The sequence below is a fragment of the Oncorhynchus kisutch genome, linkage group LG18 (assembly GCF_002021735.2).
Source record: "Oncorhynchus kisutch isolate 150728-3 linkage group LG18, Okis_V2, whole genome shotgun sequence".
NCBI classification, from domain to species: Eukaryota; Metazoa; Chordata; class Actinopteri; order Salmoniformes; family Salmonidae; genus Oncorhynchus; species Oncorhynchus kisutch.
Window position 1 is genome coordinate 29,614,873 of NC_034191.2, and position 26,894 is coordinate 29,641,766.

Consider the following 26,894-nt stretch of genomic DNA (forward strand, 5'->3'; position numbering starts at 1 on the left):
CTTCACATTATATCATAAAGTGTGTTTATTTTTGGTAAAAATATTTACAGAAAAATGTGTTGTTTTTGTGTACCGATACATCACAAGTCATAGACCAACCAGCTATTTACAAAACAACAGCATCAGTTGCACAATGGGAGAAAAACACAGGCTGCTGCTAAAATGAACATTTATGCTACATCCATTCTCATTATCAAACAATTTCTCATAACGTTTGCATACGTTTACATTGTCAACATTTGAAAGAACAGATTCTTCCGCTTGTGTGCAGGTGCAAAAACTTGTAAACAAAATTAATTTTATTCACTCTGAACCACTTTCATGTCTATAAATTGCATGTTATTCTCATCAATAACAATATCTACATATCATTGTGGACAAAAGTACATGAAATAAGTACATTTTGGTGGTACAATCACACTCTGCAGAGGCAAAGCAAAACAATAGCTTGAAAACATCAAGGTCGAGAATACCAGTCAATATTCAGGGAGAACTTTCCTCTTTCCATTTCACTTTGTTACAGATACTGTCCAGGCCGTCCAGGTATGCTATTGGTGCTGCATACGGCTTGCTTGGTGCACACGACTCCCTGAGTAGGGCCTGCTGGTTGGGGTGTACACTCTCCCATAGGGCCCTGCCTGGACCATTGGTTGGCCTGGATAGGGGTACATGGGCGCTCCTTGAGGATAGCTCGGGTACCTATACATCTTCTGGGGCGGGCAGGAGGTGCAGAGGATAGTGAACGTCGCTGACGAGCAAACAGCGATGAGGACCAGAAGAGCACCAATGAGCAGCAGGATGCCTCCAAGGATCGTCACTTTACTCTTGGAGGAATCCGATTTCAGGCAGCTGGTGCACTGGCCCCGATGAAGGTGACAACAAAACAGGCCAACAAAGTTGAAGATGATGGAGATGACCAAGGGCCTTGCTGCCTGGAGGTCCATGGATAGCCTCATCACCGAGTCATTTATCTTACACTGCATCTGTCCTGTGCTCTGCATCTTGCAGTTCATCCAGAGGCCATCCCACACGATCTGGCCTGTCACAATGTTAGCACCAATGTACATACGTGGTCACCCTCCACATTGGGATACCCATGGTCACTGCCACCCCCACGAAGCCATTTAATCTGAACAGTTGGCCCAACACCTCCTTGCCAATCCTCCCCATGACGAGAGGCTGTGTCTGGAGTGGGAAAAAGATATATTTGGCTGCCTAGGTCAGAAACAACTGGAGCCTGCTGAGGAGGACGAATGTGCAGGAGGAGTAGTTTCCTGTCACGAGGTGAGTTGTTCTGGACAAACCAGATTCCTCAGACTGTCACGCTGTAGATACTGTGTGACACTCAGACAGAGCTGAAGGAGTGGTGGCAATCTTTTACTCAATACTGTCATTTTCAGAAAGCTCTCTTTCATGTGCAACAGGTTCAAAACAACCTGGAGTTCAGATAGTCACACTTCTTTCCATCAATAGACACTGAAACTGGCACTTCCATGAAGGCATGACCATCTGTCAAAATGCTCAATCCCAAACCTTCATTGTGACTTTGAAAATGTAAATACACGTATAGGCAGGGCTATTATTTTACAAATAAGAAAATTGGTTTTACTGACACCTTGTATCAACATTGGGAAATAGTATACTTCAAAGATGCAAAGATAGGATGTGTTATGATGAAAGTAACATTCCACTCACAGTTAGTCAATGTGTTATTTGTTTCCACAAGTGACTCACTGCAGTCTGATCATGTTGCATTTCATCAACTGCAGGTTACAATAAACTGTCAACAACTTGCTATTTAGGGAAAATGGCATTGGTGACATGTTCAAACCACATAAGAACATGTCTTCATCCCAAAAGACCTAATCTAATCACAAGAGCCATTTAGATTAAGATACATTGAGCACGTGGTGTTGGGAAAATGGTTCAAACATGGAGACACCAAACCACTACAGTATTTAGAAATATTTATGTCAGGCATTGACCTAGCCTACCAAGGAGGGGTGAAGAAGGAGAGGAGGAGGGCACATGTGAGATATATATGATTAAGCAGCCTGGTCTCATAGACTAAACGTAAAAATGTAAATCCAAGACACTGATATTAGTATGATATGTTACGTTTGGTATGGTTACATAAGACAGATAGTTACTTAAAGCAAAAACAAAAGTAGTGTAAGTGGACTTATAACGCGAACGTCTAGCAACCCTAAGGTTGCGAGTTCGAATCACATCACAGACAACTTTAGCATTTTACTTTGCAACTACTTAGCATATTAGCTACCCTTCCCCTAACCCTTTTAGCTAACCTTAACCTTTTAACCTAACTCCTAAACTTAACCCTAAACCTTAGCTTAACTAATGTTAGCCACCTAGCTAGAATTCGAAACATGTCATACATTTTAAAAATTCATTACATATACACTACTTTTTGCAAATTCTTAACATATAATACGAATTGTAATTCGTAACATATCATACAAAATGGGTGATGGACATCCACACATTAATACATACCATAAGAAACATAACAAATAGACGTACACGGATAGAATAATACAGAACAGTTTGCAGTCAGCCCTTGACTGCAATTGTTTTATTGGCATTTGGTTTAATTTACTTTGTGGACAATCTGACCACACTGCCTCTGGGTTTTTACTTAACCTTTATTTAACTATGCAAGTTAGTTAAGAACAAATTCTTATTTACAATGACAGCCTAGGAACAGTGGGTTAACTGCCTTGTTCAGGGGAAGAACAAGAGATTTTTACCTTGTCAGCTTGGGTTTCAAACTAGCAACCTTTCGGTTACTGGCCCAACACTCTAACCACTAGGCTACCTGTTGCCGCAAAAGTTAACTGTCCAGACTTCAGTAGCCCAAGGACTTCATCGTACAGCTGTCCAACTACTCAACACCCAATTACAATTCCAGCAATGCAATAAATCAACAGTTTGATATCACTCATTAAAATATGGAATAAAAACAATTTCAAATGTAAAAACTTTGAAATTAAAATGATTGGAGTAAAAAACAAAAAAGTCAGTTCACAAAGGCTCAAAGCAACATTGTTAGGCTATTCAATGTTCAAAGCCAAAATTGCCATCTGCTCACACAGTCTGCTCTTGCCACGTAGGATTTTATAGATCTCGCCAGGATATATTAGGAGGACTGTCCCCGATCCTGGCTTGGTGGACACTGCCTAGAGAGAATCCCTCCACCCAGAAGCATTAATCACTCAGGCCCCAAGACTATGAACTGTGATGCGCTGAGCTCCCGCCGATGTGCGTCAATCAGTATAGGATTGTAGAAGTCTCGGATGATCTCTTTATGTAGTGTTGTGTTGTCTCTCTTGTTGTGATGTGTGTTTTGTCCTATATTTATATTGTATTTATTATTATTTTTTAATCCCAGGCCCTGTCCCCACAGGAGGCCTTTTGCCTTTTGGTAGGCGTCATTGTAAATAGGAATTTGTTCTTAACTGACTTGCCGAGTTAAATAAAGGTTAAATAAAAAATGTATTAAAATAAGCTGAAAAGCAGACAGTGGCGTGTATTCATGGATGCCAAGGGAAGGACAAAAAATGTTACCATTGTTTTTTTTAACACAAAATAATGTATCTTTCAACAAATTTTCCTTCAATTCGCACGAGGCCGAATGTATCTCACAGGAGTAAGCACCCAATCAACCTACCTCATCCCCATACTGTTTTTATTTATTTACTTTTCTGCTCTTTTGCACACCAGTATCTCTACCTGCACATGATCATCTGATCATTTATCACTCCAGTGTTAATCTGCTAAATTGTAATTATTCGCCTACCTCCTCATGCCTTTTGCACACAATGTTTATAGACTCTTTTTTTTCTACTGTGTTATTGACTTGTTTATTGTTTACTCCATATGTAACTCTGTGTTGTCTGTTCACACTGCTATGCTTTATCTTGGCCAGGTCGCAGTTGTAAATGAGAACTTGTTCTCAACTAGCCTACCTGGTTAAATAAAGGTGAAATAAAAATTTACAAAAATTAAAATCTGAGCGAGTGAAACAGCATCTCTCTACGTGTATGCATCTATCTGATGCTGTCTGGTCCAAACGAGTATGACGTTGTTGCCGCCCATAGCACTGAAGGCAAGGGCAGCCAGCGAGCTACTATCAAATCTCATTAAGAGCACACGCCATTGACAGAAAAACTTGAATTGTTGCATCTCGTTGTGTTGTTGTCCTCCGTGGCTAGCTAGCCAGCTAGATAAATTTGTCCCTTTCCTAAATTAGCCATGGCTGGAGATAGGGATTTGGAATTGTGGTTTTACTTAATTCTCCATACTGGCCAATGATTATAACGGCAATTCTGATCTATTATTGTAAAGAGGCAATCAATCCACTCTAGTAGCATCTAAATCAATAAAATAATAAATAATGGTTGAGTTTTAGAAAAGACTGGAGTGAGTTGAGTCGGCTCACACTAAACTGTGTGAAAGCAATATTATGTTCCCATGCTATCAGATCTGTCGATCAGGGAGAGAGAGGGGTTCGAGTTATGCCGTTCTCATGCAGAAAATGTTGAAAGAGCTTAAAATGACACCCCTTCCTTTAGTTATTTTTCTCATTTGTCTCACAAGTGGGGGTGGCAGGGTAGCCTAGTGGTTAGAGCATTGGACTCGTAACTGAAAGGTTGGAAGATCAAATCCCAGGGTTGACAAGGTAAAAAAACTGTCTTTCTACCCCTGAACAAGGCAGTTGGACTAGTAACTCGACTAGGCCGTCATTGAAAATAAGAATTTGTTCTTAACTGACCTGCCCAATAAAATAAACAGTGAATTATCTTAGCCTTAGGTGCTTCGTTATTGTGTTAAGATGAAGTCTAATATCAAGTCATTCAGTAGTGTTACAGAGACAGTTCATTGAATGGCCAAATCGTCCTCATATTCTGCCCAGTATCAACTATAGCATAATTGTTTCACTCTGAATGACTGTTTGTTCTCTTTCTATTCAAAGAAACCTGCATTATAGTACAACACCTCAGTTATGTCCCTCCATCAAATACACTGATGACACATTACTGCTATCTAGTGGTATATACGTATGTCCTCTCTCAGCATAGTTCTATTATGATGAAGAAACTGTCTGCCACCCACATGACAAAAACTATGACAAACAAGGCAGTTAACCCACTGTTCCTAGGCCGTCATTGAAAATAATAATTTGTTCTTAACTGACCTGCCTAGTAAAATAAAATAAAAACAGTAAATTATCTTAGCCTTAGGTGCTTTCAGAATATCAGAATTGGGCTGCCTCTGTAAATGCCACCTACCATTGTAAACATCCCGTGATATTTATCTAATAGGAACATTGATGGGAAAAGATACTCAGTCACGGAAATTAATACATTTAATTTGTATCTAATTTGATTTAGTAAAATCAAGCTCATGTCAAGTTAACGAGATATATCGCATCTCAATGTTGTGACTGAGTGACTGAATCACTGATCTTGTTTTGTCCATTGCAGGCTCACTGTTGCAAAATCGTTTATTGGAATTCACTAGTAAAACTATTCCGGTTTATTACATTTTCAATGTATTTTTAGCAGCGAAGTGGGAAGCAAAACAAAGCATGTCTGAACAATATCTAAATGTGTGGTAACTGGGAGTGGCTAGAGGAGAAATGTGTATACAGAACATCTATATCCATACAGTGGAGTGTATTCACGGATGCCATGGGAAGCCAGGCGTTTAAAAAAATAAAAATAATTGTGTCTGTTTCATAATTTTCCTTCAATTCGCAAGAGGCTGAATGTATCTCACAGGAGAAAGCATACGAACGATATAAACAGTGCCCCTATCTCTCTAAGTGTAGGCCATATATTTATATCTGATACTGTCTGGTCTAAACAAGTATGACATTGTTGCCGCCCGTAGAATTGAAGGCAAGCGAAGAGCATACGTCCATTGAGAGCATACGTCATTGACAGAAAAACATGATTTGATGCATCTTGTTGTTTTGTCCTCCGGTGGCTAGCTTACCAACTAGCTAAAATTGAACCTTTCCTAAATTAGCTATGGATGGCGATAGGGATTTGGACTTGAGGTTTTACTTAATTCTCCATACTGGCCAATGATTATAACGACGAATGATTATAATTCTGATAAAACCATTATTTCATACACTTTTGTCCCCCTGGCCTGAGATGGAAGTTCAATATGTAGCTAGATGTAGAAGGCTAATGTTAACTAGCTAACGTTGCCCATGAATTGAAATTAGCAAGAATTTTAGCCAGGTAGCCTAATATAACAAAAAAGTGTATACTGAATGACAGAATCATATACATTTTCGTCAACATGAAAGAAGATGAGGATGGCATTTGGCGTTTCTCTACAAGTAGGGTGAGTCAACATGTTTTCTACCTGAACCCCACAGAAAGAAATCAAAACCATGGACAGCCACGTCATATTTAGCTTACATTGATTGGACTACATTTTTTGGGCTTCCCCAGTGATTTTACCCACGCACCGGTACTGCAAGCAGACCCGGATGCCAGCGAAAATAACAAATCTGCTGTGGGGACTGTGGACTTTGACAGCTTGTCCTCGATGCAATTGGTGCATTTCCCCACAGCCATAGACAGCCGGATGGCGATGAGTGCGACCATGATGGAGATGACCACCAGGGCACGGGGAGGCTGTAGGTCCTAAGGTAGTGCCAGCATGGAGTCGAAGACCTTACACGACATTTGCCCCGTACTCTCTACCACGCAGTTAACCAAAAGGCCAATCACAGTATATGTGCTGTGACAATGTTGTTGCCAATAAACGCGATCACTTTCCAAAGGGAAGCGCACAGATAATTATGTATCCAAATCATCCGGTCACGCTGAGGCTAATGCCCAGAATTTGCGAACAAGCTGAAGGCATAGTAGGCTACTTCTAAATGGTGTTACAATGCCAACAGTGGTTACCTTTATAAAAGCGTGTTGCCTATGATTGTACCTGTCGACCATGCCATGACAAAGCGGTTTGTATGCACCTGTGGGATCTAGATGAACTGCTTGATAAAAATTGTCTGGTGCTGTGCGGATTGGCCCGTTGGTGTGATAGGCGAATCAGTAGGTCTGACTGAAACCTAATGTAATAGGCCTAACAATGCCAGTAGGCGACAGTTGTTTTAGAGGCAGAATTTGCACAGGCAGCCCATTTCCGATCTTTTTTCACTAATTGGTATTTTGGTCCATCGGATCAGCTCTGAAAAGATCTGATGCAAAATGATCTGATGTGATTTGGCAATTAGTGGAAAAAATATCAGAATTGGGCTGCCTGTGTAAATCTCTTACTGTTTTATGGTCAAGTCAACATGGATCTCTGGTTGTTATCAAGCATCTCACAAGTCATTCTAAATAGGTCAAGGTTTACCCACCAAGCAGAGCAGAGCATTTAGGGGTGTATGTACTGGTACTGGCTCAAATGTTTTACCACAACAGAGAGATAATTCTCCTCACTAAAACTCCAGTCAAAGTACACATTTGAGGGATTCATTGTTGCACTTTCATATATAAATGGATAATACAGACTGCTTAAATTGTACTGTTTATTTACAATGATCATACAATTGTTTTAATCATAGGAACAATGTTAAAACAGTGCCAAAATGGAGACATAACTCCATTGATATATTCCTAACCTAATGGATTTTTATTTTAGATTCATGGATATAAACAGGGTACTTTAGTGGTTGAGAAAATAGGTGTTTAAAAAACAACAATAGTACACTTGTAAAATAACTCACAACATTATTACTTTTAACTCAACAAACCCATTCAAGTTCTTTGTGATTACAACACTCACTGTTTTCGGTATAAGAACTGTCAGACAAGTCCTTTGAGCACAGTGTCCTAATTTAAATTGAATTGAATTAAGTGGATCTTTAACATTACACTGACATGAACAACATCTGAGACATTATGGCACACATGCAGTTAACAAAAATATATGGAAATGTCTGCTCAAAATTACAACCAACTAATTACAGCATTGTCGCAAAAAATGGAAGAGCCCAAGTGGAAGGGGGAGAAAGTGAGGAACATGTCTGTCGGCCCTGCATTAAAGACCAACATTGGTAATAGAAAATTGTGATGAATAAAAAAGTATACCAGTTTAATTTAAGCTGTGCCATATGGATTGGAAATAGTAGGCACATGGTTTATGAACTGATACACAAAACTACGCTGGATTCAAAACTTCAACTTTTCTATTTAAATTATTATACAAAATTCTTGCAACCAATAGAATGCTATACATATGGGGGATACAACCATCCCAGCTGTGCAGATTTTGTTTTTCGAAGAGACAGAATCATTAGATCATTTGTCTTAATACTATCCATATGTCGTTTTTGGTCGCAGGTTCAGGAATAGCTGAAGAATTGCAACATTTACCTGGAGCAAACTCTGCAAATAGCACTGCTGGGTGATTTAAAAAAAAGTAATAGTCAATTGATCAATAATATAATAATACTCTTAGTTTCATGATTAACTTTCATTTACAATATGCAGAAATGATGAGAATAGAAAGGTTCAGAACTTTTGTGAAACATCCCAGCACAGTTGAAAAATATATGGCAAATACAAATCAAAACGGGATGGTGTTCAGAGATAGATGGGAGGTGTCGAGTAGAGCTGAAGGATGGGACTGGATGGTATTCAGAGATAGATGGGAGGTGTCGAGTAGAGCTGAAGGATGGGACTGGATGGTGTTCAGAGATAGATGGGAGGTGTCGAGTAGAGCTGAAGGATGGGACTGGATGGTGTTCAGAGATAGATGGGAGGTGTCGAGTAGAGCTGAAGGATGGGACTGGATGGTGTTCAGAGATAGATGGGAGGTGTCGAGTAGAGCTGAAGGATGGGACTGGATGGTATTCAGAGATAGATGGGAGGTGTCGAGTAGAGCTGAAGGATGGGACTGGATGGTGTTCAGAGATAGATGGGAGGTGTCGAGTAGAGCTGAAGGATGGGACTGGATGGTGTTCAGAGATAGATGGGAGGTGTCGAGTAGAGCTGAAGGATGGGACTGGATGGTGTTCAGAGATAGATGGGAGGTGTCGAGTAGAGCTGAAGGATGGGACTGGATGGTATTCAGAGATAGATGGGAGGTGTCGAGTAGAGCTGAAGGATGGGACTGGATGGTATTCAGAGATAGATGGGAGGTGTCGAGTAGAGCTGAAGGATGGGACTGGATGGTGTTCAGAGATAGATGGGAGGTGTCGAGTAGAGCTGAAGGATGGGACTGGATGGTGTTCAGAGATAGATGGGAGGTGTCGAGTAGAGCTGAAGGATTGGACTAAAAACAAACAAAAGATAGCTATTGTAAAATATACTGTGTCTGTGAAATGTATATAGTATGTATAAACTGGAAGTAGGAGATTAAGCGTTGTTGTCTATTAGTATACTACAATTAGGGGAGGGCTGGTAGGGTTAGGGGAAAATAATAAAGGAAAATATATACAAATAAATGTATATTTTATATACAGTCAATAGTTTGGACACCTACTCATTCAAAGGTTTTTCTTTATTTTTACTATTTTCTACATTGTAGAATAATAGTGAAGACATCAAACCTATTTATTTATATTTTACCTTTATTAAACTAGGTAAGTCAGTTAAGAACATATTCTTATTTTCAATGACAGTCTAGGAACAGTGGGTTAACTGCATGTTCAGGGGCAGAACGACAGATTTGTACCTTGTCAGCTCGGGGATTTGAACTTGCAACCGTTAGTAGTCCAACTCTCTAACCACTAGGCTACCCTGCCGCCCCATGAAATAACACATATGGAATCATGTAGTAAACCATTTTTTTTAAACAAATCAAAATATATTTTATATTTGAGATTCTTAAAAGTAGCCAGCCACCCTTTGCCTTGATGACAGCTTTGCACACTCTTGGCATTATCTCAACCAGCTTCGTGAGGTAGTCACCTGGAATGCATTTCAGTTAACAGGTGGGCATTGTTAAAAGTTCATTTGTGGAATTTCTTTCCTTCTTAATGCGTTTGAGCCAATCAGTTGTGTTGTGACAAGGTATGGGATGGTATACAGAAGATAGCCCTGTTTGGTAAAATACCAAGTCCATATTATGTCAAGAACAGCTCAAATAAGCAAAGAGAAACGACAGTCCATCATTACTTTAAGACAGGTCGGTCAATATGGAAAATTTCAAGAACATTGAAAGTTTCTTCAAGTGCAGTCACAAAAACCATCCAACGCTGTGATGAAACTAGCTCCCATGGGGACCGCCACAGGATAGGAAGACCCAGAGTTACCTCTGCTGCAGAGGATAAGTTCATTAGAATTACCAGCCTCAGAAATTCCAGACCAAGTTTCACAGAAGAAACTTGCGTAGGCCAAGAAAGACGAGCAATGGCCATTAGACCAGTGGAAATCTGTCCTTTGGTCTGATGAGTCCAAATTTGAGATGTTTGGTTCCAAATGTTCCAACTGTCTTTGTGAGATGCAGAGTAGGTGAACGAATGATCTCCGCATGTGTGGTTCCCACCGTGAAGCATGGAGGAGGTGTGATGGTGTGGAGGTGCTTTACTGGTGACACTGTTGGTGATTTTTTTTTATTCAAGGAACACTTAACCAGCATGTCTACCACAGCATTCTGCAGCGATACGCCATGGTTTGCGCTTAGTGGTACTATCATTTGTTTTTCAACAGGACAATGACCCAACACACCTCCAGGCTGTGTAAGGTCTATTTGATCAAGAAGGAGATTGATGGAGTGCTGCATCAGATGACCTGGCCTCCACAATCACCCGACCACAACCCAATTCAGATGGTTTGGGATGATTTTGACTGCAGAGTGAAGGAAAAGCAGCCAACAAGTGCTCAGCATATGTGGGAACTCTTTCAAGACTGTTGGAAAAGCATTCTGGGTGAAGCTGGTTGAGAGAATGCCAAGAGTGTGCAAAGCTGTCATCAAGGAAAAGGGTGGCTACATTGATTTGTTTAACACTTCTTTGGTTACTACATGAGTTATTTCATTGTTTTGATATTTAACTAGGCATGTCAGTTAAGAACAAATTCTTATTTACAATGAAGGCCTAGGAACAGTGGGTTAACGGCCTTGTTTCAGGGGCAGAATGACAGATTCTTACCTTGTCAGCTCGGGGATTCAATCTAGCAACCTTTCGATACTGGCCCAATGCTCTAACCACTAGGCTACCTGCCGCCACAAATAGTGACCCGATAGTGATGTCTTCACTTTTATTCTACAATGTGGAAAATAGTCCAAATAAATAAAAATCCTTGAATGAGTAGTTGTGTCCAAACTTTTGACTGTATATATTTACATACAAATATCTGGGGGATTAGAAATTATGCGGACAATTACATAGATGGAAACCACAATCTCTCTGCAATATTAAAGCTGATCAGCCCCCTATTATTTTTTATATATATAAAATGAAATATACACTACAATTCAAACATTTTGGGTCACTTGGAAATGTCCTTGTTTTTGAAAGAAAAGCAATTTTTTTCTGATCAAAATTATCAGAAATACAGTAACATTGTTAATTTTGTAAATTACTATTGTAGCTGGAAACCGCTGATTTTTTATGGAATATCTACATATGCGTACGGAGGCCGATTATCAGCAACCATCACTCCTGGGTTCCAATGGCACATTATGTTAGCTAATCCAAGTTTATAATTTTAAAAGAATAATTGATCATTAGAAAACCCTTTTGCAATCATGTTAACACAGCTGAAAACTGTTGTTTTGATTAAATAAGCAATAAAACTGGCCTTCTTTAGACTAGTTGAGATATCTTCAAGCATCAGCATTTGTGGGTTCGATTACAGGCTCAAAATGGCCAGAAACAAATAAATTTCTTCTGAAACTCATCAGTCTATTCTTGTTCTGAGAAATGAAGGCTATTCCATGCAAGAAATTGCCAAGAAAGTGAAGATCTCGTACAACGCTGTGTACTACCCTCTTCACAGAACAGCACAATCTGGCTCTAACCAGAATAGATAGAGGAGTGGGAGGCCCCGGTGCACAACTGAGCAAGAGGACAAGTACATTAGAGTGTTTATTTTGAGAAACAGACGCCTCACAAGTCCTCAACTGGCAGCTTCATCAAATAGTACCCGCAAAACACCCGTCTCAATGTCAACAGTGAATAAGCAACTCCGGGTTGCTGACCTTCTAGGCAGAGTTGCAAAGAAAAAGCAGTATCTCAGACTGGCCAATAAAAATAAAATATTAAGATGGGCAAAAGAACACAGACACTGGACAGAGGAACTCTGCCTAGAAGGCCAGCATCCCTGAATCACCTCTTCACTGTTGACGTTGAGATCCCTCCTCTGCTGTGCAGTTGGTGCATTTCCCTCCAGCGATCGACAGGCAGATGCCGACGATACCGGTCAGGACGGAGAGGATGATCATGGCTCTGGCGGCCTGGAGATCCTGGGGTAGAGCCAGAATGGAGTCGTAGACCTTACACTGCATCTGGACCATGCTCTGCACCACACAGGTCACCCACATTCCCTCCCAGATGGTTTGTGCTGTGACAATGTTGGCTCCGATGAAGGCTGTGACCTTCCACATAGGCAGGGCACACACGATGATGACCGTCAAACAGCCGATCAACGACATGACTATTCCCATGATCTGGATCCCCTGGGAAACCATCTTGACTAAATAGTTCCTCTCACACACACACACTGTCAACTGATTGTTCCTGACCTCACACACTCCAACCTGAGTACGGACAGATCCCGAGGAGTCCAGTTATTCCCAAAGAGTTCAAAGATGGTTCACACAAAATAAAACAGTATTTTTAGAGTTGTGTTGTAGAAGGTAGTTTGTAATGTGTTAAAAACAGAGATATGATGCAGGTATGTGTTACTAAAATTCCCTGCTCTGCTCCCATTTGCTGAGAGATGTTTATACACAAACAGAACCCCACAATCTAACTGAATGTTGTTTTTACTTCTTATGATGATGTTCTATGTTTCTATTCCTATAGGGGGCATCATTGGACAATGAAGGTTTCTCAAGATGCTATGGGAACTTCAAAGGTGAGTCATCCTACTCGAAATCCTAGTGTAGACTAAAGTAACAGTCCCATTCCAAAGGCAAAGCATTTCTCAACCTCAGGTCTTATCTAGCCATCAATCAGTTTTTTTCTTCCTCTTATGTTAAAGGTACCAATTTTGGTGCTTGTTATCAAACTGGGCTACTGTAGGAAATGTTAGGCCTACATTTCAGCATGGCTAGAGGGTATATATGGTATATATTTAAAAGAGAATAGAGATGTTTACTCTTAAGGTGAAATTGTCTACTAAATAGTAGTCTAATCTATCTACTCTGTGATTTCTCAATGAAATAGTCTTTTTGACGGTTGGTGTGGGGTGTGGCTGAAGAGCTAAGAATAAGCATGACCTGTCCAGTGTCTGTGTTCTTTTGCTGAGGGATAAAGATTCGTTCATTTGATATATGATCAAAGGTTGTTGCTCATGTTCAGTCAAAGAAAACATGAGACAGTGCATTTGAAGTTGAACAAAAATATTTATTTACAGTTTTATCACCATTGAAATTCACATTTTCTGAATCACACACATTTAAAAAATATATTTAGTCAAAATGTTGAATGAAATGTATGCATTCAATGCAAACGTTATGGGAAACCCATTCAGATCATTCTGAAATATTTTATACATGTTTTCAAATAATAGCTTTGGCTAGTTCTTATTCATTCTGTGTATTGTGAATATACGTCAGAAGGAGTATTAGCTGACAATGTCCATCCACACCCTTTTTTGGGTGCGTTGCATGCCATCATGTCATTTCTTACTTATACAAGTGCCACTGTCTGGAAGTCTGTCTTTAATGAAATACATTGGAATTTTGTCATTTAGCAAGCTGTGATATCATACAAACATGATCGAACAATCACAAAATCACAATGTGAGACAGTAAGGATCACACTGCACAGCACCTGTATAAATATACATAGTCTCGTTCTGTCTTTGAAAATCTCTCTTGCTTTTCTTTCTCTTCTTTCTCTCTCGGGCGTTTCTCCCACTCAAACATAGTCCTTAGGTGCTGTGGACCTGGGAGCTGAGTACTTAGTGGGGTAATTGTCCTCTTTAGGGGGACAGTTGGCACAGAGGAACCCTCCTCCCATGATCATGAGGGCCGCGGCCCCCCATCCGATGTAGAGCGCAGCCCCCAGCTCCATCTTCTGAGAGCTGATCATCATGGGGTTGTAAAAGTCCCTGATGATGGTGTTGGCCGACCAGCAGACGGGGATGAGACACAGGATGCCAGCGATGATGAAAACTACACCCGAGCCCACGCCTATTCTGGATTTGGCCCTCTCATCCTCCACGCAGTTGGTGCACTTGCCCCCTGCCACGGCGAGCAGGATGCCCACCAGGCCCATCATGATAGAGATGATGATGAGAGCACGAGCGGCCTGGAGGTCCTGGGGTAGTGCCAGCATGGAGTCGTATACCTTACACTGCATCTGACCTGTACTCTGGACCACACAGTTCATCCAGATGCCTTGCCAAGTGGTTTGGGCTGTGATTATGTTCTCACCGATGAAGGCTGTGACCTTCCATTGAGGAAGAGCACAGACCACGATGGCCCCGATCCAGCCAATGATCCCCAGGGCTGTGCCCAACATCTGAAACCCAGCAGATACCATCTTTTCTTCTTCTTTAAGTCCTGGAGGAGTCGATGAAGGAAATCTGCCAAAAATGAGTGTCTTCTTAGAAATCAGTTGCTTGGTGTGTCTTGCTTGAAAAATATCATGGCTTGTGCTTTTATACACCTGACTTGGGAGGGGCTTGGCACACAAACGTTCCAACACACCTTTGACACCTTGCTGCTTCTCCCTCAAGGCATATGTCGTAATTCAGTTTTTTGTCTTCTCTTGTCAGTTAAATGGTACAAGTGGAACAGTCTCATTGTGACTCACCATTGTTCAAACAGTTTTAGCCAAACTAAAGAGAAACCGTGTGTGCCAACACCCTTAAAATATAAACTCAGTATCATGGTATCAGTATTCTCTTCTCTCTTTGCCAGTTTCATGCTGACACTACACTCTGTGGAATGGAACTAATAGAAAAACATCTGTTCATGTCTGAGGAAATCTGTGAACAAGGATTTTCTACTTTTACATCAAACTCAAATATCAAAATTAGACAGGTATAATTATAATCTGACATTTACACAATTATACTGAAATGAGTTCCAACCTCTTTCCTCTTAATAAGAACAGAGCCCTTTAATTGCTCAAATGAAAGGGTTGGCTCTATATAGAACTGAAGATTATAGAGTTTTAACAAAATGTTATTTTACTTTGGCTATCTATTACTTGACATTCACTCTTCACCTTTGACCCAATGGTTAACCTTTGCAGCTCTGGGACTCCCATCATATCATATTGACTTGAAACAATGCCAGATTACACCAAGATATTCACTTATTTAGTTATATGAAAAACCAATGTATCATCCTACAGATCCCCTTGAATACATAGGCCTACTGTAACTCATTATTTTCCTGCTTGACTTTACAATCCCTCACATAGAATATGTTAGAAGACTGCAACAACAGTAAATATGTAAGGTGCTCTTTGGTTTCCCAGGCTTGTGACATTGTCAAAAGAATGAAGACATGTTCCCTTTCCAAGAGATAATCTCTTTTCCCTTACAGAAACGGTACAACTACTAAAACTAAAGTTTCATTTCAGCAGGGGTGTAGGGCTGCAGGAGCACAAGGAAGCAGCGCTCCCTCACTTTTTTCAATTTGAGAATACACGGAGCTAGTAAAAATATTTATTGAAAATTATTAAGTTGAATCAATTACTAGCCAGATCGCATAATGATGAATTAGTATTTTAAATAACATAGCCGAATATAGTAGCATAGAATTGTAGGCCTTTAACACCTCCTCATTTGTAGTGAGATTTTAGGATGGTTAGCTGAAGCTGAATAATCACATTTCTTTTCTCATGCAGCCAAAACTCAACAGTGGATGCCACTAGGCAGGATGTACAGTATGCACATCCTGCAAGAAAGACTAATTGTTTGTTAACACCCTCTGTTCTAATTCACTCACAAAACAGTAATTCAAGAAAATGTAAATGCATATTCCCATGAAACTGATTGAGAGCTTGCAGATGCAGCTTGGACATTTCACTGGTAAAATGTGAAAAATGATCATTCATGATTGACAGTGATGATGGCCTATTTTGAAATGAGGTAAACCTAACTTGGTGTTTGAGGGTATAAAAAAATAAAACATTTTCTTGTGTGTGGGCATAGGCAGACGTTGCATTTGGAGGATGCATTTTAGCATATTCTATAATATTCAATAGGCTACATCTGTCGGTACAAACGTTGATTTAGAAATGATGACGTAATTAAACATTTTGGGGGCGATCCCGCACCAAAAAAATAGCGTATTGAGTCAGTGAACGATTGTCCTGTTACTCTACTCATTCTCAAGAGAGAAAAAGTGAAGTCCCCTCCAGCCATGTCTGTTAAAGTATCAATCAACCAACCAATCAAATCATTCTTTATGTCACCTGAGCAGTTGATAGATTCACAGCTGGCAAGTCATTCAGTTCATCCACCATTTTGTAAAGAGGCAAGATAAAAAAAGAATACTTGAAAGCTGACCTTGCAAGGTGACGTCAGTCCTTGGGGGTTGGAGGGCTATAGACTGTCGTTCTTCCGTTCGCCTGGAGGACGTGTCTGCTTTGACGGACGAGGAGTTTGACTGGTTAGTTCCGTGGACGGGTCTGTCTTCAACGTGCCACAAACAACACCAAGGTGATCACAGTTGTCGGACTGTAAAGAGAATGGGGGGGGAGAAAGAGAGAGAGAGAGATACAGATTGTTTCCATATATGAAAGAGGCCATTGTTAGCGAGCTAAAATTACCTTTAGGAACAATGCCTCTATTTTACCCAGGCAGGTAGCACGTTAAAGATACCCTGGCATGGAGCAACCCAAGGAGTTTGAGTACCACACTCAGGTACTACGCATTGAGGAGGAGAGATTGTTTTGGAGCATATCGCCTTCAAACTGAGATTATACTCCCAGCACTGGGAATCAGATAGGCCTCAGAGGGTCCACTATTTTAGGATCAGGAGTCCTACACCAGATCATGTAGTCAAACACTCAAACATCAGCTGTACTGCTTCAAACAGCATACATCTGGTTCTATGGTGTAATGTTGATCTCATTGTTGTGGAACTCCTAATAAAGAGGCAGCTGAAACAGGATAGTAGTATTTCCAGACATTGTTATTGTTGTTCTGGGTGTGACAAATAAAGGCTTGTTGAGACACATGCAGTTAAAATAATGGGCACACACTACTCCCAGGATCACATGACGTTGGTCACAAAGACACAAAAACAACTACTACTCTTGTCTAAACCAGGGTTGTTCAATGTCGGTCCTGGATGGCCAAAACACTTCTGGTTTCATCCTCTCCTTCTAATAAGAGACTAGTTAAGACCTGGGACACCAGGTGAGAGCAATTAACTACCAAAACAGAACTATTTCGGCCCTCCAGAACCGGAATTTAACAGCCCTGGTCTAACCTGTACCTTGAGTACCTTTCACACCACAGAAAGTGCCGAAAATGTGCTCGAAATTAAACTCATTTTGGCATGTGAAAATAGTTTTTGAGCTAAATTCCAGCTGATTTTACAGTGATGTTGCAGATTAAGTAGAAAATTGCCACTGTGAATGAAACAGTTTGGCACTAAATCTAAGTTATTTCACATTAGTTCAATCCACCTGTGCGTAAGTCCTGGGGGGGTAATACATGACAAGTGTCAACAGGAACAGAGGGCAGGCCGGGGCCTCATACCTGGGCCTCACACACTCTAACGGATGCTGGCTTTGGATTATAAAAGTACAACCAAGTAAACTGGCTGGGTCACTATGGCTGTGTTTACACAGGCAGCCCAATTCTGATAGTTTTTCCCACAAATTGGTGTTTGGACCAATCACATCAGATCTTTTCACATCAGATATTTTTCAGAACTGATCGGATTGGTCAAAAGACCAATTATAAAATGATCAGACTTCGGCTGCCTGTGTAAACACAACCTAAGTGTAGTGCTCATAGAACTATAACTCCTGGGGTTGGATAGTCAAACATCGTTACTGTACCTTTTTGAATGAGTGATTCAGAGATCAAGGCTTATTTTATATAATACTAGGTGGTATCACCCAACCACACATGTTATAATTCTTAAAAGTGTGAATTAGCTTATATAGAGGCTCACAAGTACTATGTTTAGATATTGTTATTGTTGTGGGTGTGAACTAAAGGTTAGAAGGCATGTTGCACCCCCCTGATGCTACCATGGGAGAATTTGGTATCAGTATAATGGTTGATAAAACTGGGATGTGTGATTTTCTCCTACAAATACGGATATCTGTGTGTGTATCTGTGTGGGTGGTTGGGCAGGAGTTAGGGGTAGGTTGTTGTGTGTTATCTATGTTGTATTATTCCGTGCCCAAGAGTCATGCTCAAGGGGACGGAGTCACAGTTTCAGTGGATTAACCAAGCATGCAACAAAGATCTCACGTCACCTAGAAACCATTAGAAGCACGGGACATTCAATGACTCATGTGGTTCTGGATTGACATGCATCATAACATGCATCATGACATGTAAATTAAATCAAAGGGGATTCAGGTGTAATAAGAGTTGTTATAATTCTTTATTTCTTATCATGAGAATCTTTACCATTCTCAGAAGATTTAGGTGACTATCCTCCAGACACAGTCAACTCACAAGTTCCTTTAAACTCACATGCTGAATGTATCCCCCTGTAATTTCATATTTTTTAATAAGGGATCAATTTAGAGGCAGTGATCACTTTTTTCATATTTTTTTTTTATGCTGAGAGATGTGCCGTAGTGTGGCACCAGAGACACCAACAGTTACAGCCTGGATTGTGCAATAGGTAGGGAGTGACAGGGAGAGAGAGGAATTCTGCCTCCAGGGATTTTCTGTTATTTATTTTCTGGAACCTTACCTTAACTGTGAATGTACTAGAGAACAGGAACATCAGAGAAATACATTTCTCCCAAAGTTCTCTCTCTGTTTACTTTTGGTTGTTTAATTATTTCAGATATTAGAAGAAAAAGAGTTACCAAATAAAGTTTAAAATTGAAGAATTTCCCTTCCCTTCCTACACTCCCGACATTCTTGAGCTGTCCCCATAGGAGAACCCTTTGAAGAACCCTTTCCACAGAGGGCTCTACTTGGAACCCAAAACAGTTATACCTGGAACCAACAAGAATGATCCTATAGGGACAGCCAGAGAACCCTTTTGGAACCCTGTTTTCTAACAGTGTACCTTCCACTCTCCCTTCCTCCCGCTCATGGTTACCTGTTCCCAGAAGGCGAGTCTCTACTTAAGCAATAAGGCCAGAGGAGGTGTGGTACATGGCCAATATACCACAGCCAAGAGCTGTTCTAATGCATGACGCAACGCGGAGTGCCTGGACACAGCCCTTAGCTGTGGTATATTGGCCATATATCACAAACCCCCTAGGTGCCTTATTGGTCACCAACGTAATTAGAACAGTAAAAATACATGTTTTGTCATACACATGGTATACAGTCTGATATACCACGGCTGTCAGCCAATCAGCATTCAGGGCTCGAACCATCCAGTTTATAATTGTTAGTTATTAATGTAAGGCAGGCAGCTGCCTGGTGTGTATAGTGTAGTGTATCTATACATGGGCAGGAGGTAGTGACGAGCTAGCCAGGCACCTGTTACCCTGGAAACTGGTCTAACCTGCTCCCGTTCCCATGGCAGGTGAACAACTGGGAAGTGTTTGTGCTTGTTCCCTTTCCAGGGAGAACTCTTACCAAATACCTGCTTCAAACCTAATGACTCCCTAAATTATACCAATAGTAAACATTTAATTTCCACAGAAATAAATGTGTTGGTTAGTCGCACCTAAATGGTCAGAAAATAACTTGTATCCTAGAGTACCGGATCTCAAACAACTGCATAGTCATAGTCAACAGCTAACTTCCTCCACCACATGGTGTCTCCTTCAGTTGCAGTCTGTTAGGGTAGGTTGCACCAACATGGATTAACTCTTAAACTGGGTTAAATCAAGGTTTATCTATGAATCTTGTTGCACCAAATGTTTAACCTAGTTCTAAATTAGGTTTCTAACAGTGTACCTTCCACTCTCCCTTCCACTCTCCCTACAAGTTATTTTCTGACCATTTAGGTGCGACTAACCAACACATTTATTTCTGTGCAAATTAAATGTTTACTATTGGTATAATTTAGGGAGTCATTAGGTTTGAAGCAGGTATTTGGTAAGAGTTCTCCCTGGAAAGGGAACAAGCACAAACACTTCCCAGTTGTTCACCTGCCATGGGAACGGGAGCAGGTTAGACCAGTTTCCAGGAGGTGTTCTGTCTGTGGGGAGCCTTCTCTAGGTGTTCCTGGACACGTTTTTTTGTATTGTAATATGGGTCTAGGATTATAGCCAGTCTCCCTAACGCTACCACAGACTGGTACAAGGCTGCTGCCAATTGTTAGGAAAATAGGCATTTTGCAACAACGAAACTATGCATTTCTGATTCATTTTGAGTCACAAAGCTGCTCACACATATTTTGTTTGCGAATATTATAGTAACTACAGTAACAGGAGCTAATATATACAACATAATTATGTTGAACTTAATCGTAGCTTCAGTTTTCATGTCAAGGCTTGTGTTATTGAGGCTTATCCTCACACAGCACCGAAGTCTTTCGTAAACAGAGATCAATTGTCTCTTTTTACCCCTCATTTCCCCTTCGTATTAGGAAGTAACCACTGAGATCTTTGAATGTTTAGTTGACACTTTTTAAGTTATTTTTGTAGTTTGCATTTAACACCACATTTAATGAGCTTTATACAATGTGCTGGAGGCAAAACTGCAATAGGGTCAACCTGAGATCCGGTGTAAACCAGATCCTCTTTGGACCATTTCGACAGACAGACAGCTATTCAGTAAGACACTCACGGGATGATAATGTTCAGTACAGTTTAACTGTACCAGTACTTCACGTTGCTCCCTCTGGCTGTAAAAACATTATACACACCCATAAACAACTCTGGCTGCAACCTCCCCGTTCTGATCTGAATAGGACATTCTGCATCTCACAAAAAACAGAGAGTTCATAAGGTATTTGGTAATTCGGTGATGATTCAGTGATGATAATGTTCTAGCTTTCCAACAACCGGTAGTGGAGATCATCCAAGTGAGATGGTACGTGTTCTTGGGTGTTGATTTCACTATCAGGTGGGTGGTATGAGAAAGCAATGACCCCTGTTTTGACCTATGACCCCAATGATGACCCCTGTTAGTGAGACAAGGTCCTATAATGGGCTATAGATCACATAGAGCTGCCCAGCCAACCCTAACAACCCTACCAGGAAAGGACAGTTGTTTGTCTGATAAGTGAAGTGTACAGAGCCACCCTTTATCATTTTATTTACATCCAGAGGACATCCATTACAACTTGAGTGAGCACGCTAACAAACAAGGGCAAACGATGATAGGGCTACTAGAGTTTTTCCTGTTCAGATCACATGTTTTTTTATGGTTTAAGACAAACTTTATTGAACAAAACATGCACATGTTCAGAGACACATGTTCAGTGCCAGGCCTGTTCTGAACAGAGCAGTTTTACCCAAGAGGTATAATGTGTCTGTCTAACTGACTGAACAAAGCCTGTAATTTTCTCTCGTTTGCAGAGACGGTGATTCAGCGTTTGGTGTTATTTGAATGTAAACTGACTCCACCTTACAGTCTTCTTAGCAGTATAAAGAAAGGAATAATCGGTTTATCCCACTCTTCTTCTCTTTCCCCCTCTCTCGATAACTGACTAAAGTATTTTCCAGGGCATTCTGAGCCAAGGAGATCTGATATCGTCTTTAGAGGGCTGTGCTCTGAGACACAGAGCACCTTCTATCCAGACCAGACCTGAGAGACCTAGGGATAGGGAGTGACTACTGCAGCCCAACACCAGCCCAGAGAACCAAGGGACCCAGAGAGACAACAGCCCAGCACCAGGGGACAAGGGGAGACTACGACAGCCCAGAATCAGGGACAGACCACTGCCCCAGATCAAAGCACCAAGGACAAAGAGAGACGACAGCCACAGACGAGCACCAGAGCACCTAGGGACAGGGAGAGACTAGTTCCAGAGATGGCCTCGGCCGGCCTGGAGATCCTGGGTATGATCCTTTGTGTGTCAGGCTGGCTAGGGGTCATGGTGGCTTGTGGCCTGCCAATGTGGAGAGTAGCTGCCTACATTGGCCAGAACATCGTCATCTCTCAAGTGATCTGGGAGGGCCTGTGGATGAACTGTTCTGTCCAGAGCACGGGCCAGATGCACTGCAAAGTCCACGACTCCATGCTTGGACTCCCTGTGGACCTACAGGCGGCCCGTGCCCTGGTCATCGTCTCTATGGTGCTGTGCATCATGGGCATTGGCCTGTCTGTAGCCGGGGCCAAGTGCACCAACTGCAGCTCAGACACAGGCAGCAAGCCTCGCATGGTGCTGGGGGCCGGAGTGACCTTCATCGTGGCGGGGCTGTTGCTGCTGACGGCCGTATCGTGGACGGCTAACACCATCGTCTTGGATTTCTATGACCCAATGATGGAGGAGACAGGGAAGAGGGAGTTTGGGAACTCACTGTATTTTGGATGGGCTGCCTCCTGTCTGCTTCTCCTAGGGGGAGCTCTGCTCTGCTGCTCCTGTCCCCTGAAAGCACCCCAGGGTGTTAGCGGGGCTGGGTCTGGACCCAACAGGGTGATGAACTACTCTGCGGTCAAATACCCCATGTCTGTCAATGGATATGTGAGGAGGGACTATGTGTGAGAGAGAGTGTGTTCAATGGCTTTAGTATAGAGACAGCCGCTTGAGACTGATGGGACTAAGGGGATAACTAGTGTTAGCGCCCCCCCTTTCCTGACTGGGTTAGCGAAGAATAAATGCAGTATGAATGATTGGCGATTAATGCTAGATTGTGTTTTACATATATGATTTCTGTAGAGTTGGAGACATGCATTTATAGACAATTCAAGTAAATGTAGATGGTAGGATTAGAGAAATATCTTATTCATGTTTTGCTGTTCGGAAATAGTTTTTGTACTAAATTTCACATCAATGTTACTCAGTGATGACGATGTAGATCATGAAAATTTTTATTTAGTTTAAAAAAAATAATAATAACATTTCCATTTAACCTTAAGTCATTTTTGCACACTCAGAATGTTCTTGCACATGGTGATACAAAATTAAGATAAGTTCACCCTTGATTTCATAATGTGAGGAAATCATGCATTGCGTTAACTAATGTTTGTATACAAGCAACTTCTTTTTCTTTGCTTAATTGGCTTATAGCAGGGCCATTCCCATCTGAAAGTAAGGTCTTATTACAGAGGATGTCACCACAGGAATGTTATGTGAGGGAGGAGAGGTAGTCTTGCCTACGTTTAAGGACAAATCTGGCTTAATAAGGTCAGGCTACCAACAGAACACTGAGACAGGACAGGACAGGACATCCCATCGAAGACACAGGGTCTAAAGAAATAGACCAAAATATGGGGCAGGAAGGCCTGCAGGTCCATATCACCTGAAATCTAGAAAACTCAGCCCCTCTACCCCGCACAATACGGTTTATGATTTCAATGCAAATGTGAGTAGCAACATTGACCCTTTTGTTTCATTTGGGAGAGTGAAACTGAGCACGACAAAAAGCAGCCATTTTGATAAGGAGGAGTGTAGGTAACCCACACTGTAATCATAGGGTGAACCAATTTCACAATCCTCCCATTTATTAAAGATAAGACAATGGCTTTATTTACATTCTAGTCTTAGAACAAGATAAGGGAAACTACTTTTAAGACATTCTTATAGCATAGACTTAAAGTACTTCCTAGGGAAGTTTGAGTGTCGTACAAACAAACATAGCCTCCAATTGTGATAGTCAATCTGTTCACTTGTGGAGTATAAGTACTCATCTATAACCAAGTAAAGTGCCTGTGTGTGGAACTTCTGGTGCTGATAGACACGTTTCTAACTTTGATCCCTAAATCTGTCAGCCAATCAAAGACAAAAGATAACGAATTCTCACTTTTTGTCTTCAATGGCAGTCAGATATTCAATGGCAATCTTCAATGGCAGTCAATCTTCAATGGCAGTCAGAAACAAGATATAATTTACTATGAAATTCAGGCTTGTCTGTTTCCTGAATCATGGCAGTGGGAAACAATGAGCAAATGCAGATTTGCATTAATTCATTGTGCAACGTCATCTCCAAAAATGATGTTATCTGGTACCAGAGAGAGCATTCATTGGCTCCTGACCCAGGTCAGTAAATTTTGAAAGAAACGGATCCAAGAAAGAGCCCTGCTGCTGGGGTTGGAAACCAGATGAAACAATATCAAGCAACGTTTTCTATAGGTCAATGGACTTTTGTTTAAAAATATATTGATTATTCAAACCAATGCAATTCATCTTATGCCTTCATCAAGGTATTTGGGTTGGAAACTAGCCAATAGTGCTTGTATACAGTAGGCTGCCACAGATGTTCCTAGGCAGCTCTCTCTCAGGGTTAGCAGTAAGACACAGAGGTTAACGCTCCATAGAGAGCTAAATATTTATTGTGACCTGAAAATAACTGTACACTGGTAGACACTTGTTGAATGAACACATTTGTAAATATTATTCCCAATTCCTCCACGTGTAACTATTAACTTGTCTATTCTTAACCTGTTCGTTATCCTTTAACTATTTAGTATTGGTACTTTGGCCATTTATTGACCTTCCCCCTCAGCCCAAACAGTGGGGGAACAACCATGGCCCAACCATTCAATCATTAATCTGTGCAGCCTAGCCATTCACATGGGGTTTGTTGAGAAGAAAGAAAATAAAAAACATTTGAAAACCTCCTTGGCCAATGCCCATGAGACTCTACCTTCTGTTTGTGGAGTGCTATAAAGATAGCTCTGAGTATACAGACGGTGAGAATTCCAAAGCAGAACCCAGACAGTGAAACCCTTTTGTGTGTGAAGTTGAGACAGTTAAGAGAGTGAAGACACATGTAGACTTACTTACAAAGGAAGGTAAAACAACAAAATGGCTGTGTTGGGACTAGAGATCTTGGGAGTGATCCTGGCTGTCCTGGGTTGGATATTAAGCATCGTGTCCTGCGCCATGCCCATGTGGAGGGTGTCCGCTTTCATCGGGGTCAACATCATCACAGCTCAGACCATGTGGGAGGGCATCTGGATGACCTGTATGACTCCTCTACGACTCCATGCTAGCCCTCAGCTCCAACCTGCAGGCAGCCCGAGCCCTCACAATCATCTCTATAGTTGTGGGCATCATGGGGGTGCTGGTGGCCGTGGTGGAGGCTAAGTGTACCAACTGTGTTGAGGACGAGATGGCCAAGGCCCAGGTGATGATCGCAGCCGGGGTGGCCTTCATCGTAGCATCCCTGACCCAGCTGATCCCTGTGTCCTGGTCAGCCAACAGAATCATCATGGATGTCTATAGTCCCATCACTCCTGAGGCTCAGAAAAGGGAGATTGGAGGGGCTCTCTACCTGGGCTGGGCAGCAGCCGCATTACTCCTCATTGGGGGGGGATCCTGTGCTGTAGTTGCCCCCCACAGCCTGAGAAGAGGTATGCAGGGCCACCCTCACGGATGGTGTACTCCCCAATCAGGTCTGTGGCCCCCAGCGGCTAGGACAAAAGAGACTATGTTTGAACTGACCTGCGTATCTGGCAGCAGCTTTCTGCTCACGTTTTTCCCACAGTCGATGAAGGACATCTGATACCAACTTTGAATTCCAGAACATATCAAATGGGGGTGATTTCTACTGAAACTATTTTGTTATATGTTTTGACATGAAGAAAATACTGCTTTTTAGTGGATCATTTTTGATGGTGCTCTGTTGAAGAGAAACAACATCAAACTGGACTTGATGTACTTGTATTTCACACTGTATGCCTATTTAAAACATACATAGGTGTTGTAAATATTGTTTTGGAATCTTACTATTTGAGAGGAGTTTAATTAAAACCATCTGCATTGTTAGATTTTATATTCTATAGACTGAATTAATAACAGCTTATCTTGTGCATATGTTGGATAACAATGTGCCAAATTCTGACAGTTTAGGATCTTTCGTTAAGTGTGAAAATATGAATGATTTTGATGTTTAAAGTGTGTCAATTTCACAATAAAAACTGTTTCGTAATACTTGCATTTTTTCATAAAATATTTTAATATGATGACAGAAAAATACATTGTTGCAATAAGTTACTTTATACAGTACATTTAATTAACATTAGTAAATGATTTGCTACATGAGAAGTGCAACTAAGTCCTGTGGTACTAGCTATGCAGTTTATAAGAAAAAATATGTTTGAATCTGCTGCCAAAAAAAGACGTAGGCTAACTGCCTCCGTGTCATTCATTCTGCCCAGATCAGGATATAACAGGCATTTTCCTTCACTGATCCTTGGGTATCTATGGTAATGATGTGTTGAGTTGGATTGTCTTTCATAGCTGCTATCTACCTGGCTGACTCTCATATCTGTTGGCCCTTAGATAACAAGAAGCCTTGCTTTGTCAGTCCCCCACTATTCAGCCATTCCAAAATGGCCCCCAGAACAATGGGTCCGTTTCATAGCACAATGGAGGTCAGAGTGAGTTATCAACACTGGGTCATGAAATGTTGGGGGGAAAGACTATTATCCCAGTTTCTGGGGCATAATTAGGCATAAACCACCACCCATAATTAGACACTCCAGTTGTAAGGAATTCAA

The 26,894-nt window shown here is 41.2% G+C and overlaps 5 protein-coding genes and 1 pseudogene across 6 annotated transcripts in view; 2 read left to right on the top strand and 4 right to left on the bottom strand.

Moving 5' to 3' along the window:
• Window positions 1-26,313, bottom strand: part of LOC109875570 (claudin-4-like) — a 39,064-nt gene extending 12,751 nt beyond the window's left edge. Inside the window, exons 1-2 of one of the 2 annotated variants that reach the window (XM_031795767.1) lie at window positions 25,177-26,313; window positions 16,689-16,859 (exon numbers count right to left, since the gene is read on the bottom strand). The gene's annotated coding sequence lies outside the window, so the exon portion shown is untranslated. Of the gene's footprint in view, window positions 1-16,688; window positions 16,860-25,172 lie in introns of both variants that reach the window. The other variant, XM_020467922.2, reaches the window with a different exon arrangement.
• On the bottom strand, window positions 17-1,186 carry LOC109875574 (claudin-like protein ZF-A89). Its single transcript, XM_020467925.2, has one exon. The coding sequence runs from the start codon at window positions 1,065-1,067 to the stop codon at window positions 549-551; it is 519 nt and encodes a 172-aa protein (XP_020323514.1). The 5' UTR covers window positions 1,068-1,186; the 3' UTR covers window positions 17-548.
• LOC109875552 (claudin-4-like) lies at window positions 12,294-12,772 on the bottom strand. Its single transcript, XM_020467894.2, has one exon. It carries the CDS (start codon window positions 12,682-12,684, stop codon window positions 12,331-12,333), a length of 354 nt encoding a protein of 117 aa, XP_020323483.1. The 5' UTR covers window positions 12,685-12,772; the 3' UTR covers window positions 12,294-12,330.
• On the bottom strand, window positions 13,544-14,914 carry LOC109875572 (claudin-4-like). The gene has a single exon (XM_020467924.2). It carries the CDS (start codon window positions 14,705-14,707, stop codon window positions 14,081-14,083), a length of 627 nt encoding a protein of 208 aa, XP_020323513.1. The 5' UTR covers window positions 14,708-14,914; the 3' UTR covers window positions 13,544-14,080.
• LOC109875569 (claudin-4-like) lies at window positions 22,071-23,123 on the top strand. The gene has a single exon (XM_020467921.2). The coding sequence runs from the start codon at window positions 22,261-22,263 to the stop codon at window positions 22,933-22,935; it is 675 nt and encodes a 224-aa protein (XP_020323510.1). The 5' UTR covers window positions 22,071-22,260; the 3' UTR covers window positions 22,936-23,123.
• On the top strand, window positions 23,284-26,317 carry LOC116354750 (claudin-3-like; annotated as a pseudogene).
• The last annotated feature ends 577 nt before the right edge of the window (window positions 26,318-26,894 follow it).

What these genes read in the sequence shown, in the direction of transcription:
- LOC109875574 (XM_020467925.2), bottom strand. Translation starts at nt 1,067, where the DNA reads ATGTACATTGGTGCTAACATTGTGACAGGCCAGATCGTGTGGGATGGC.
- LOC109875569 (XM_020467921.2), top strand. Translation starts at nt 22,261, where the DNA reads ATGGCCTCGGCCGGCCTGGAGATCCTGGGTATGATCCTTTGTGTGTCA.
- LOC109875572 (XM_020467924.2), bottom strand. Translation starts at nt 14,707, where the DNA reads ATGGTATCTGCTGGGTTTCAGATGTTGGGCACAGCCCTGGGGATCATT.
- LOC109875552 (XM_020467894.2), bottom strand. Translation starts at nt 12,684, where the DNA reads ATGGTTTCCCAGGGGATCCAGATCATGGGAATAGTCATGTCGTTGATC.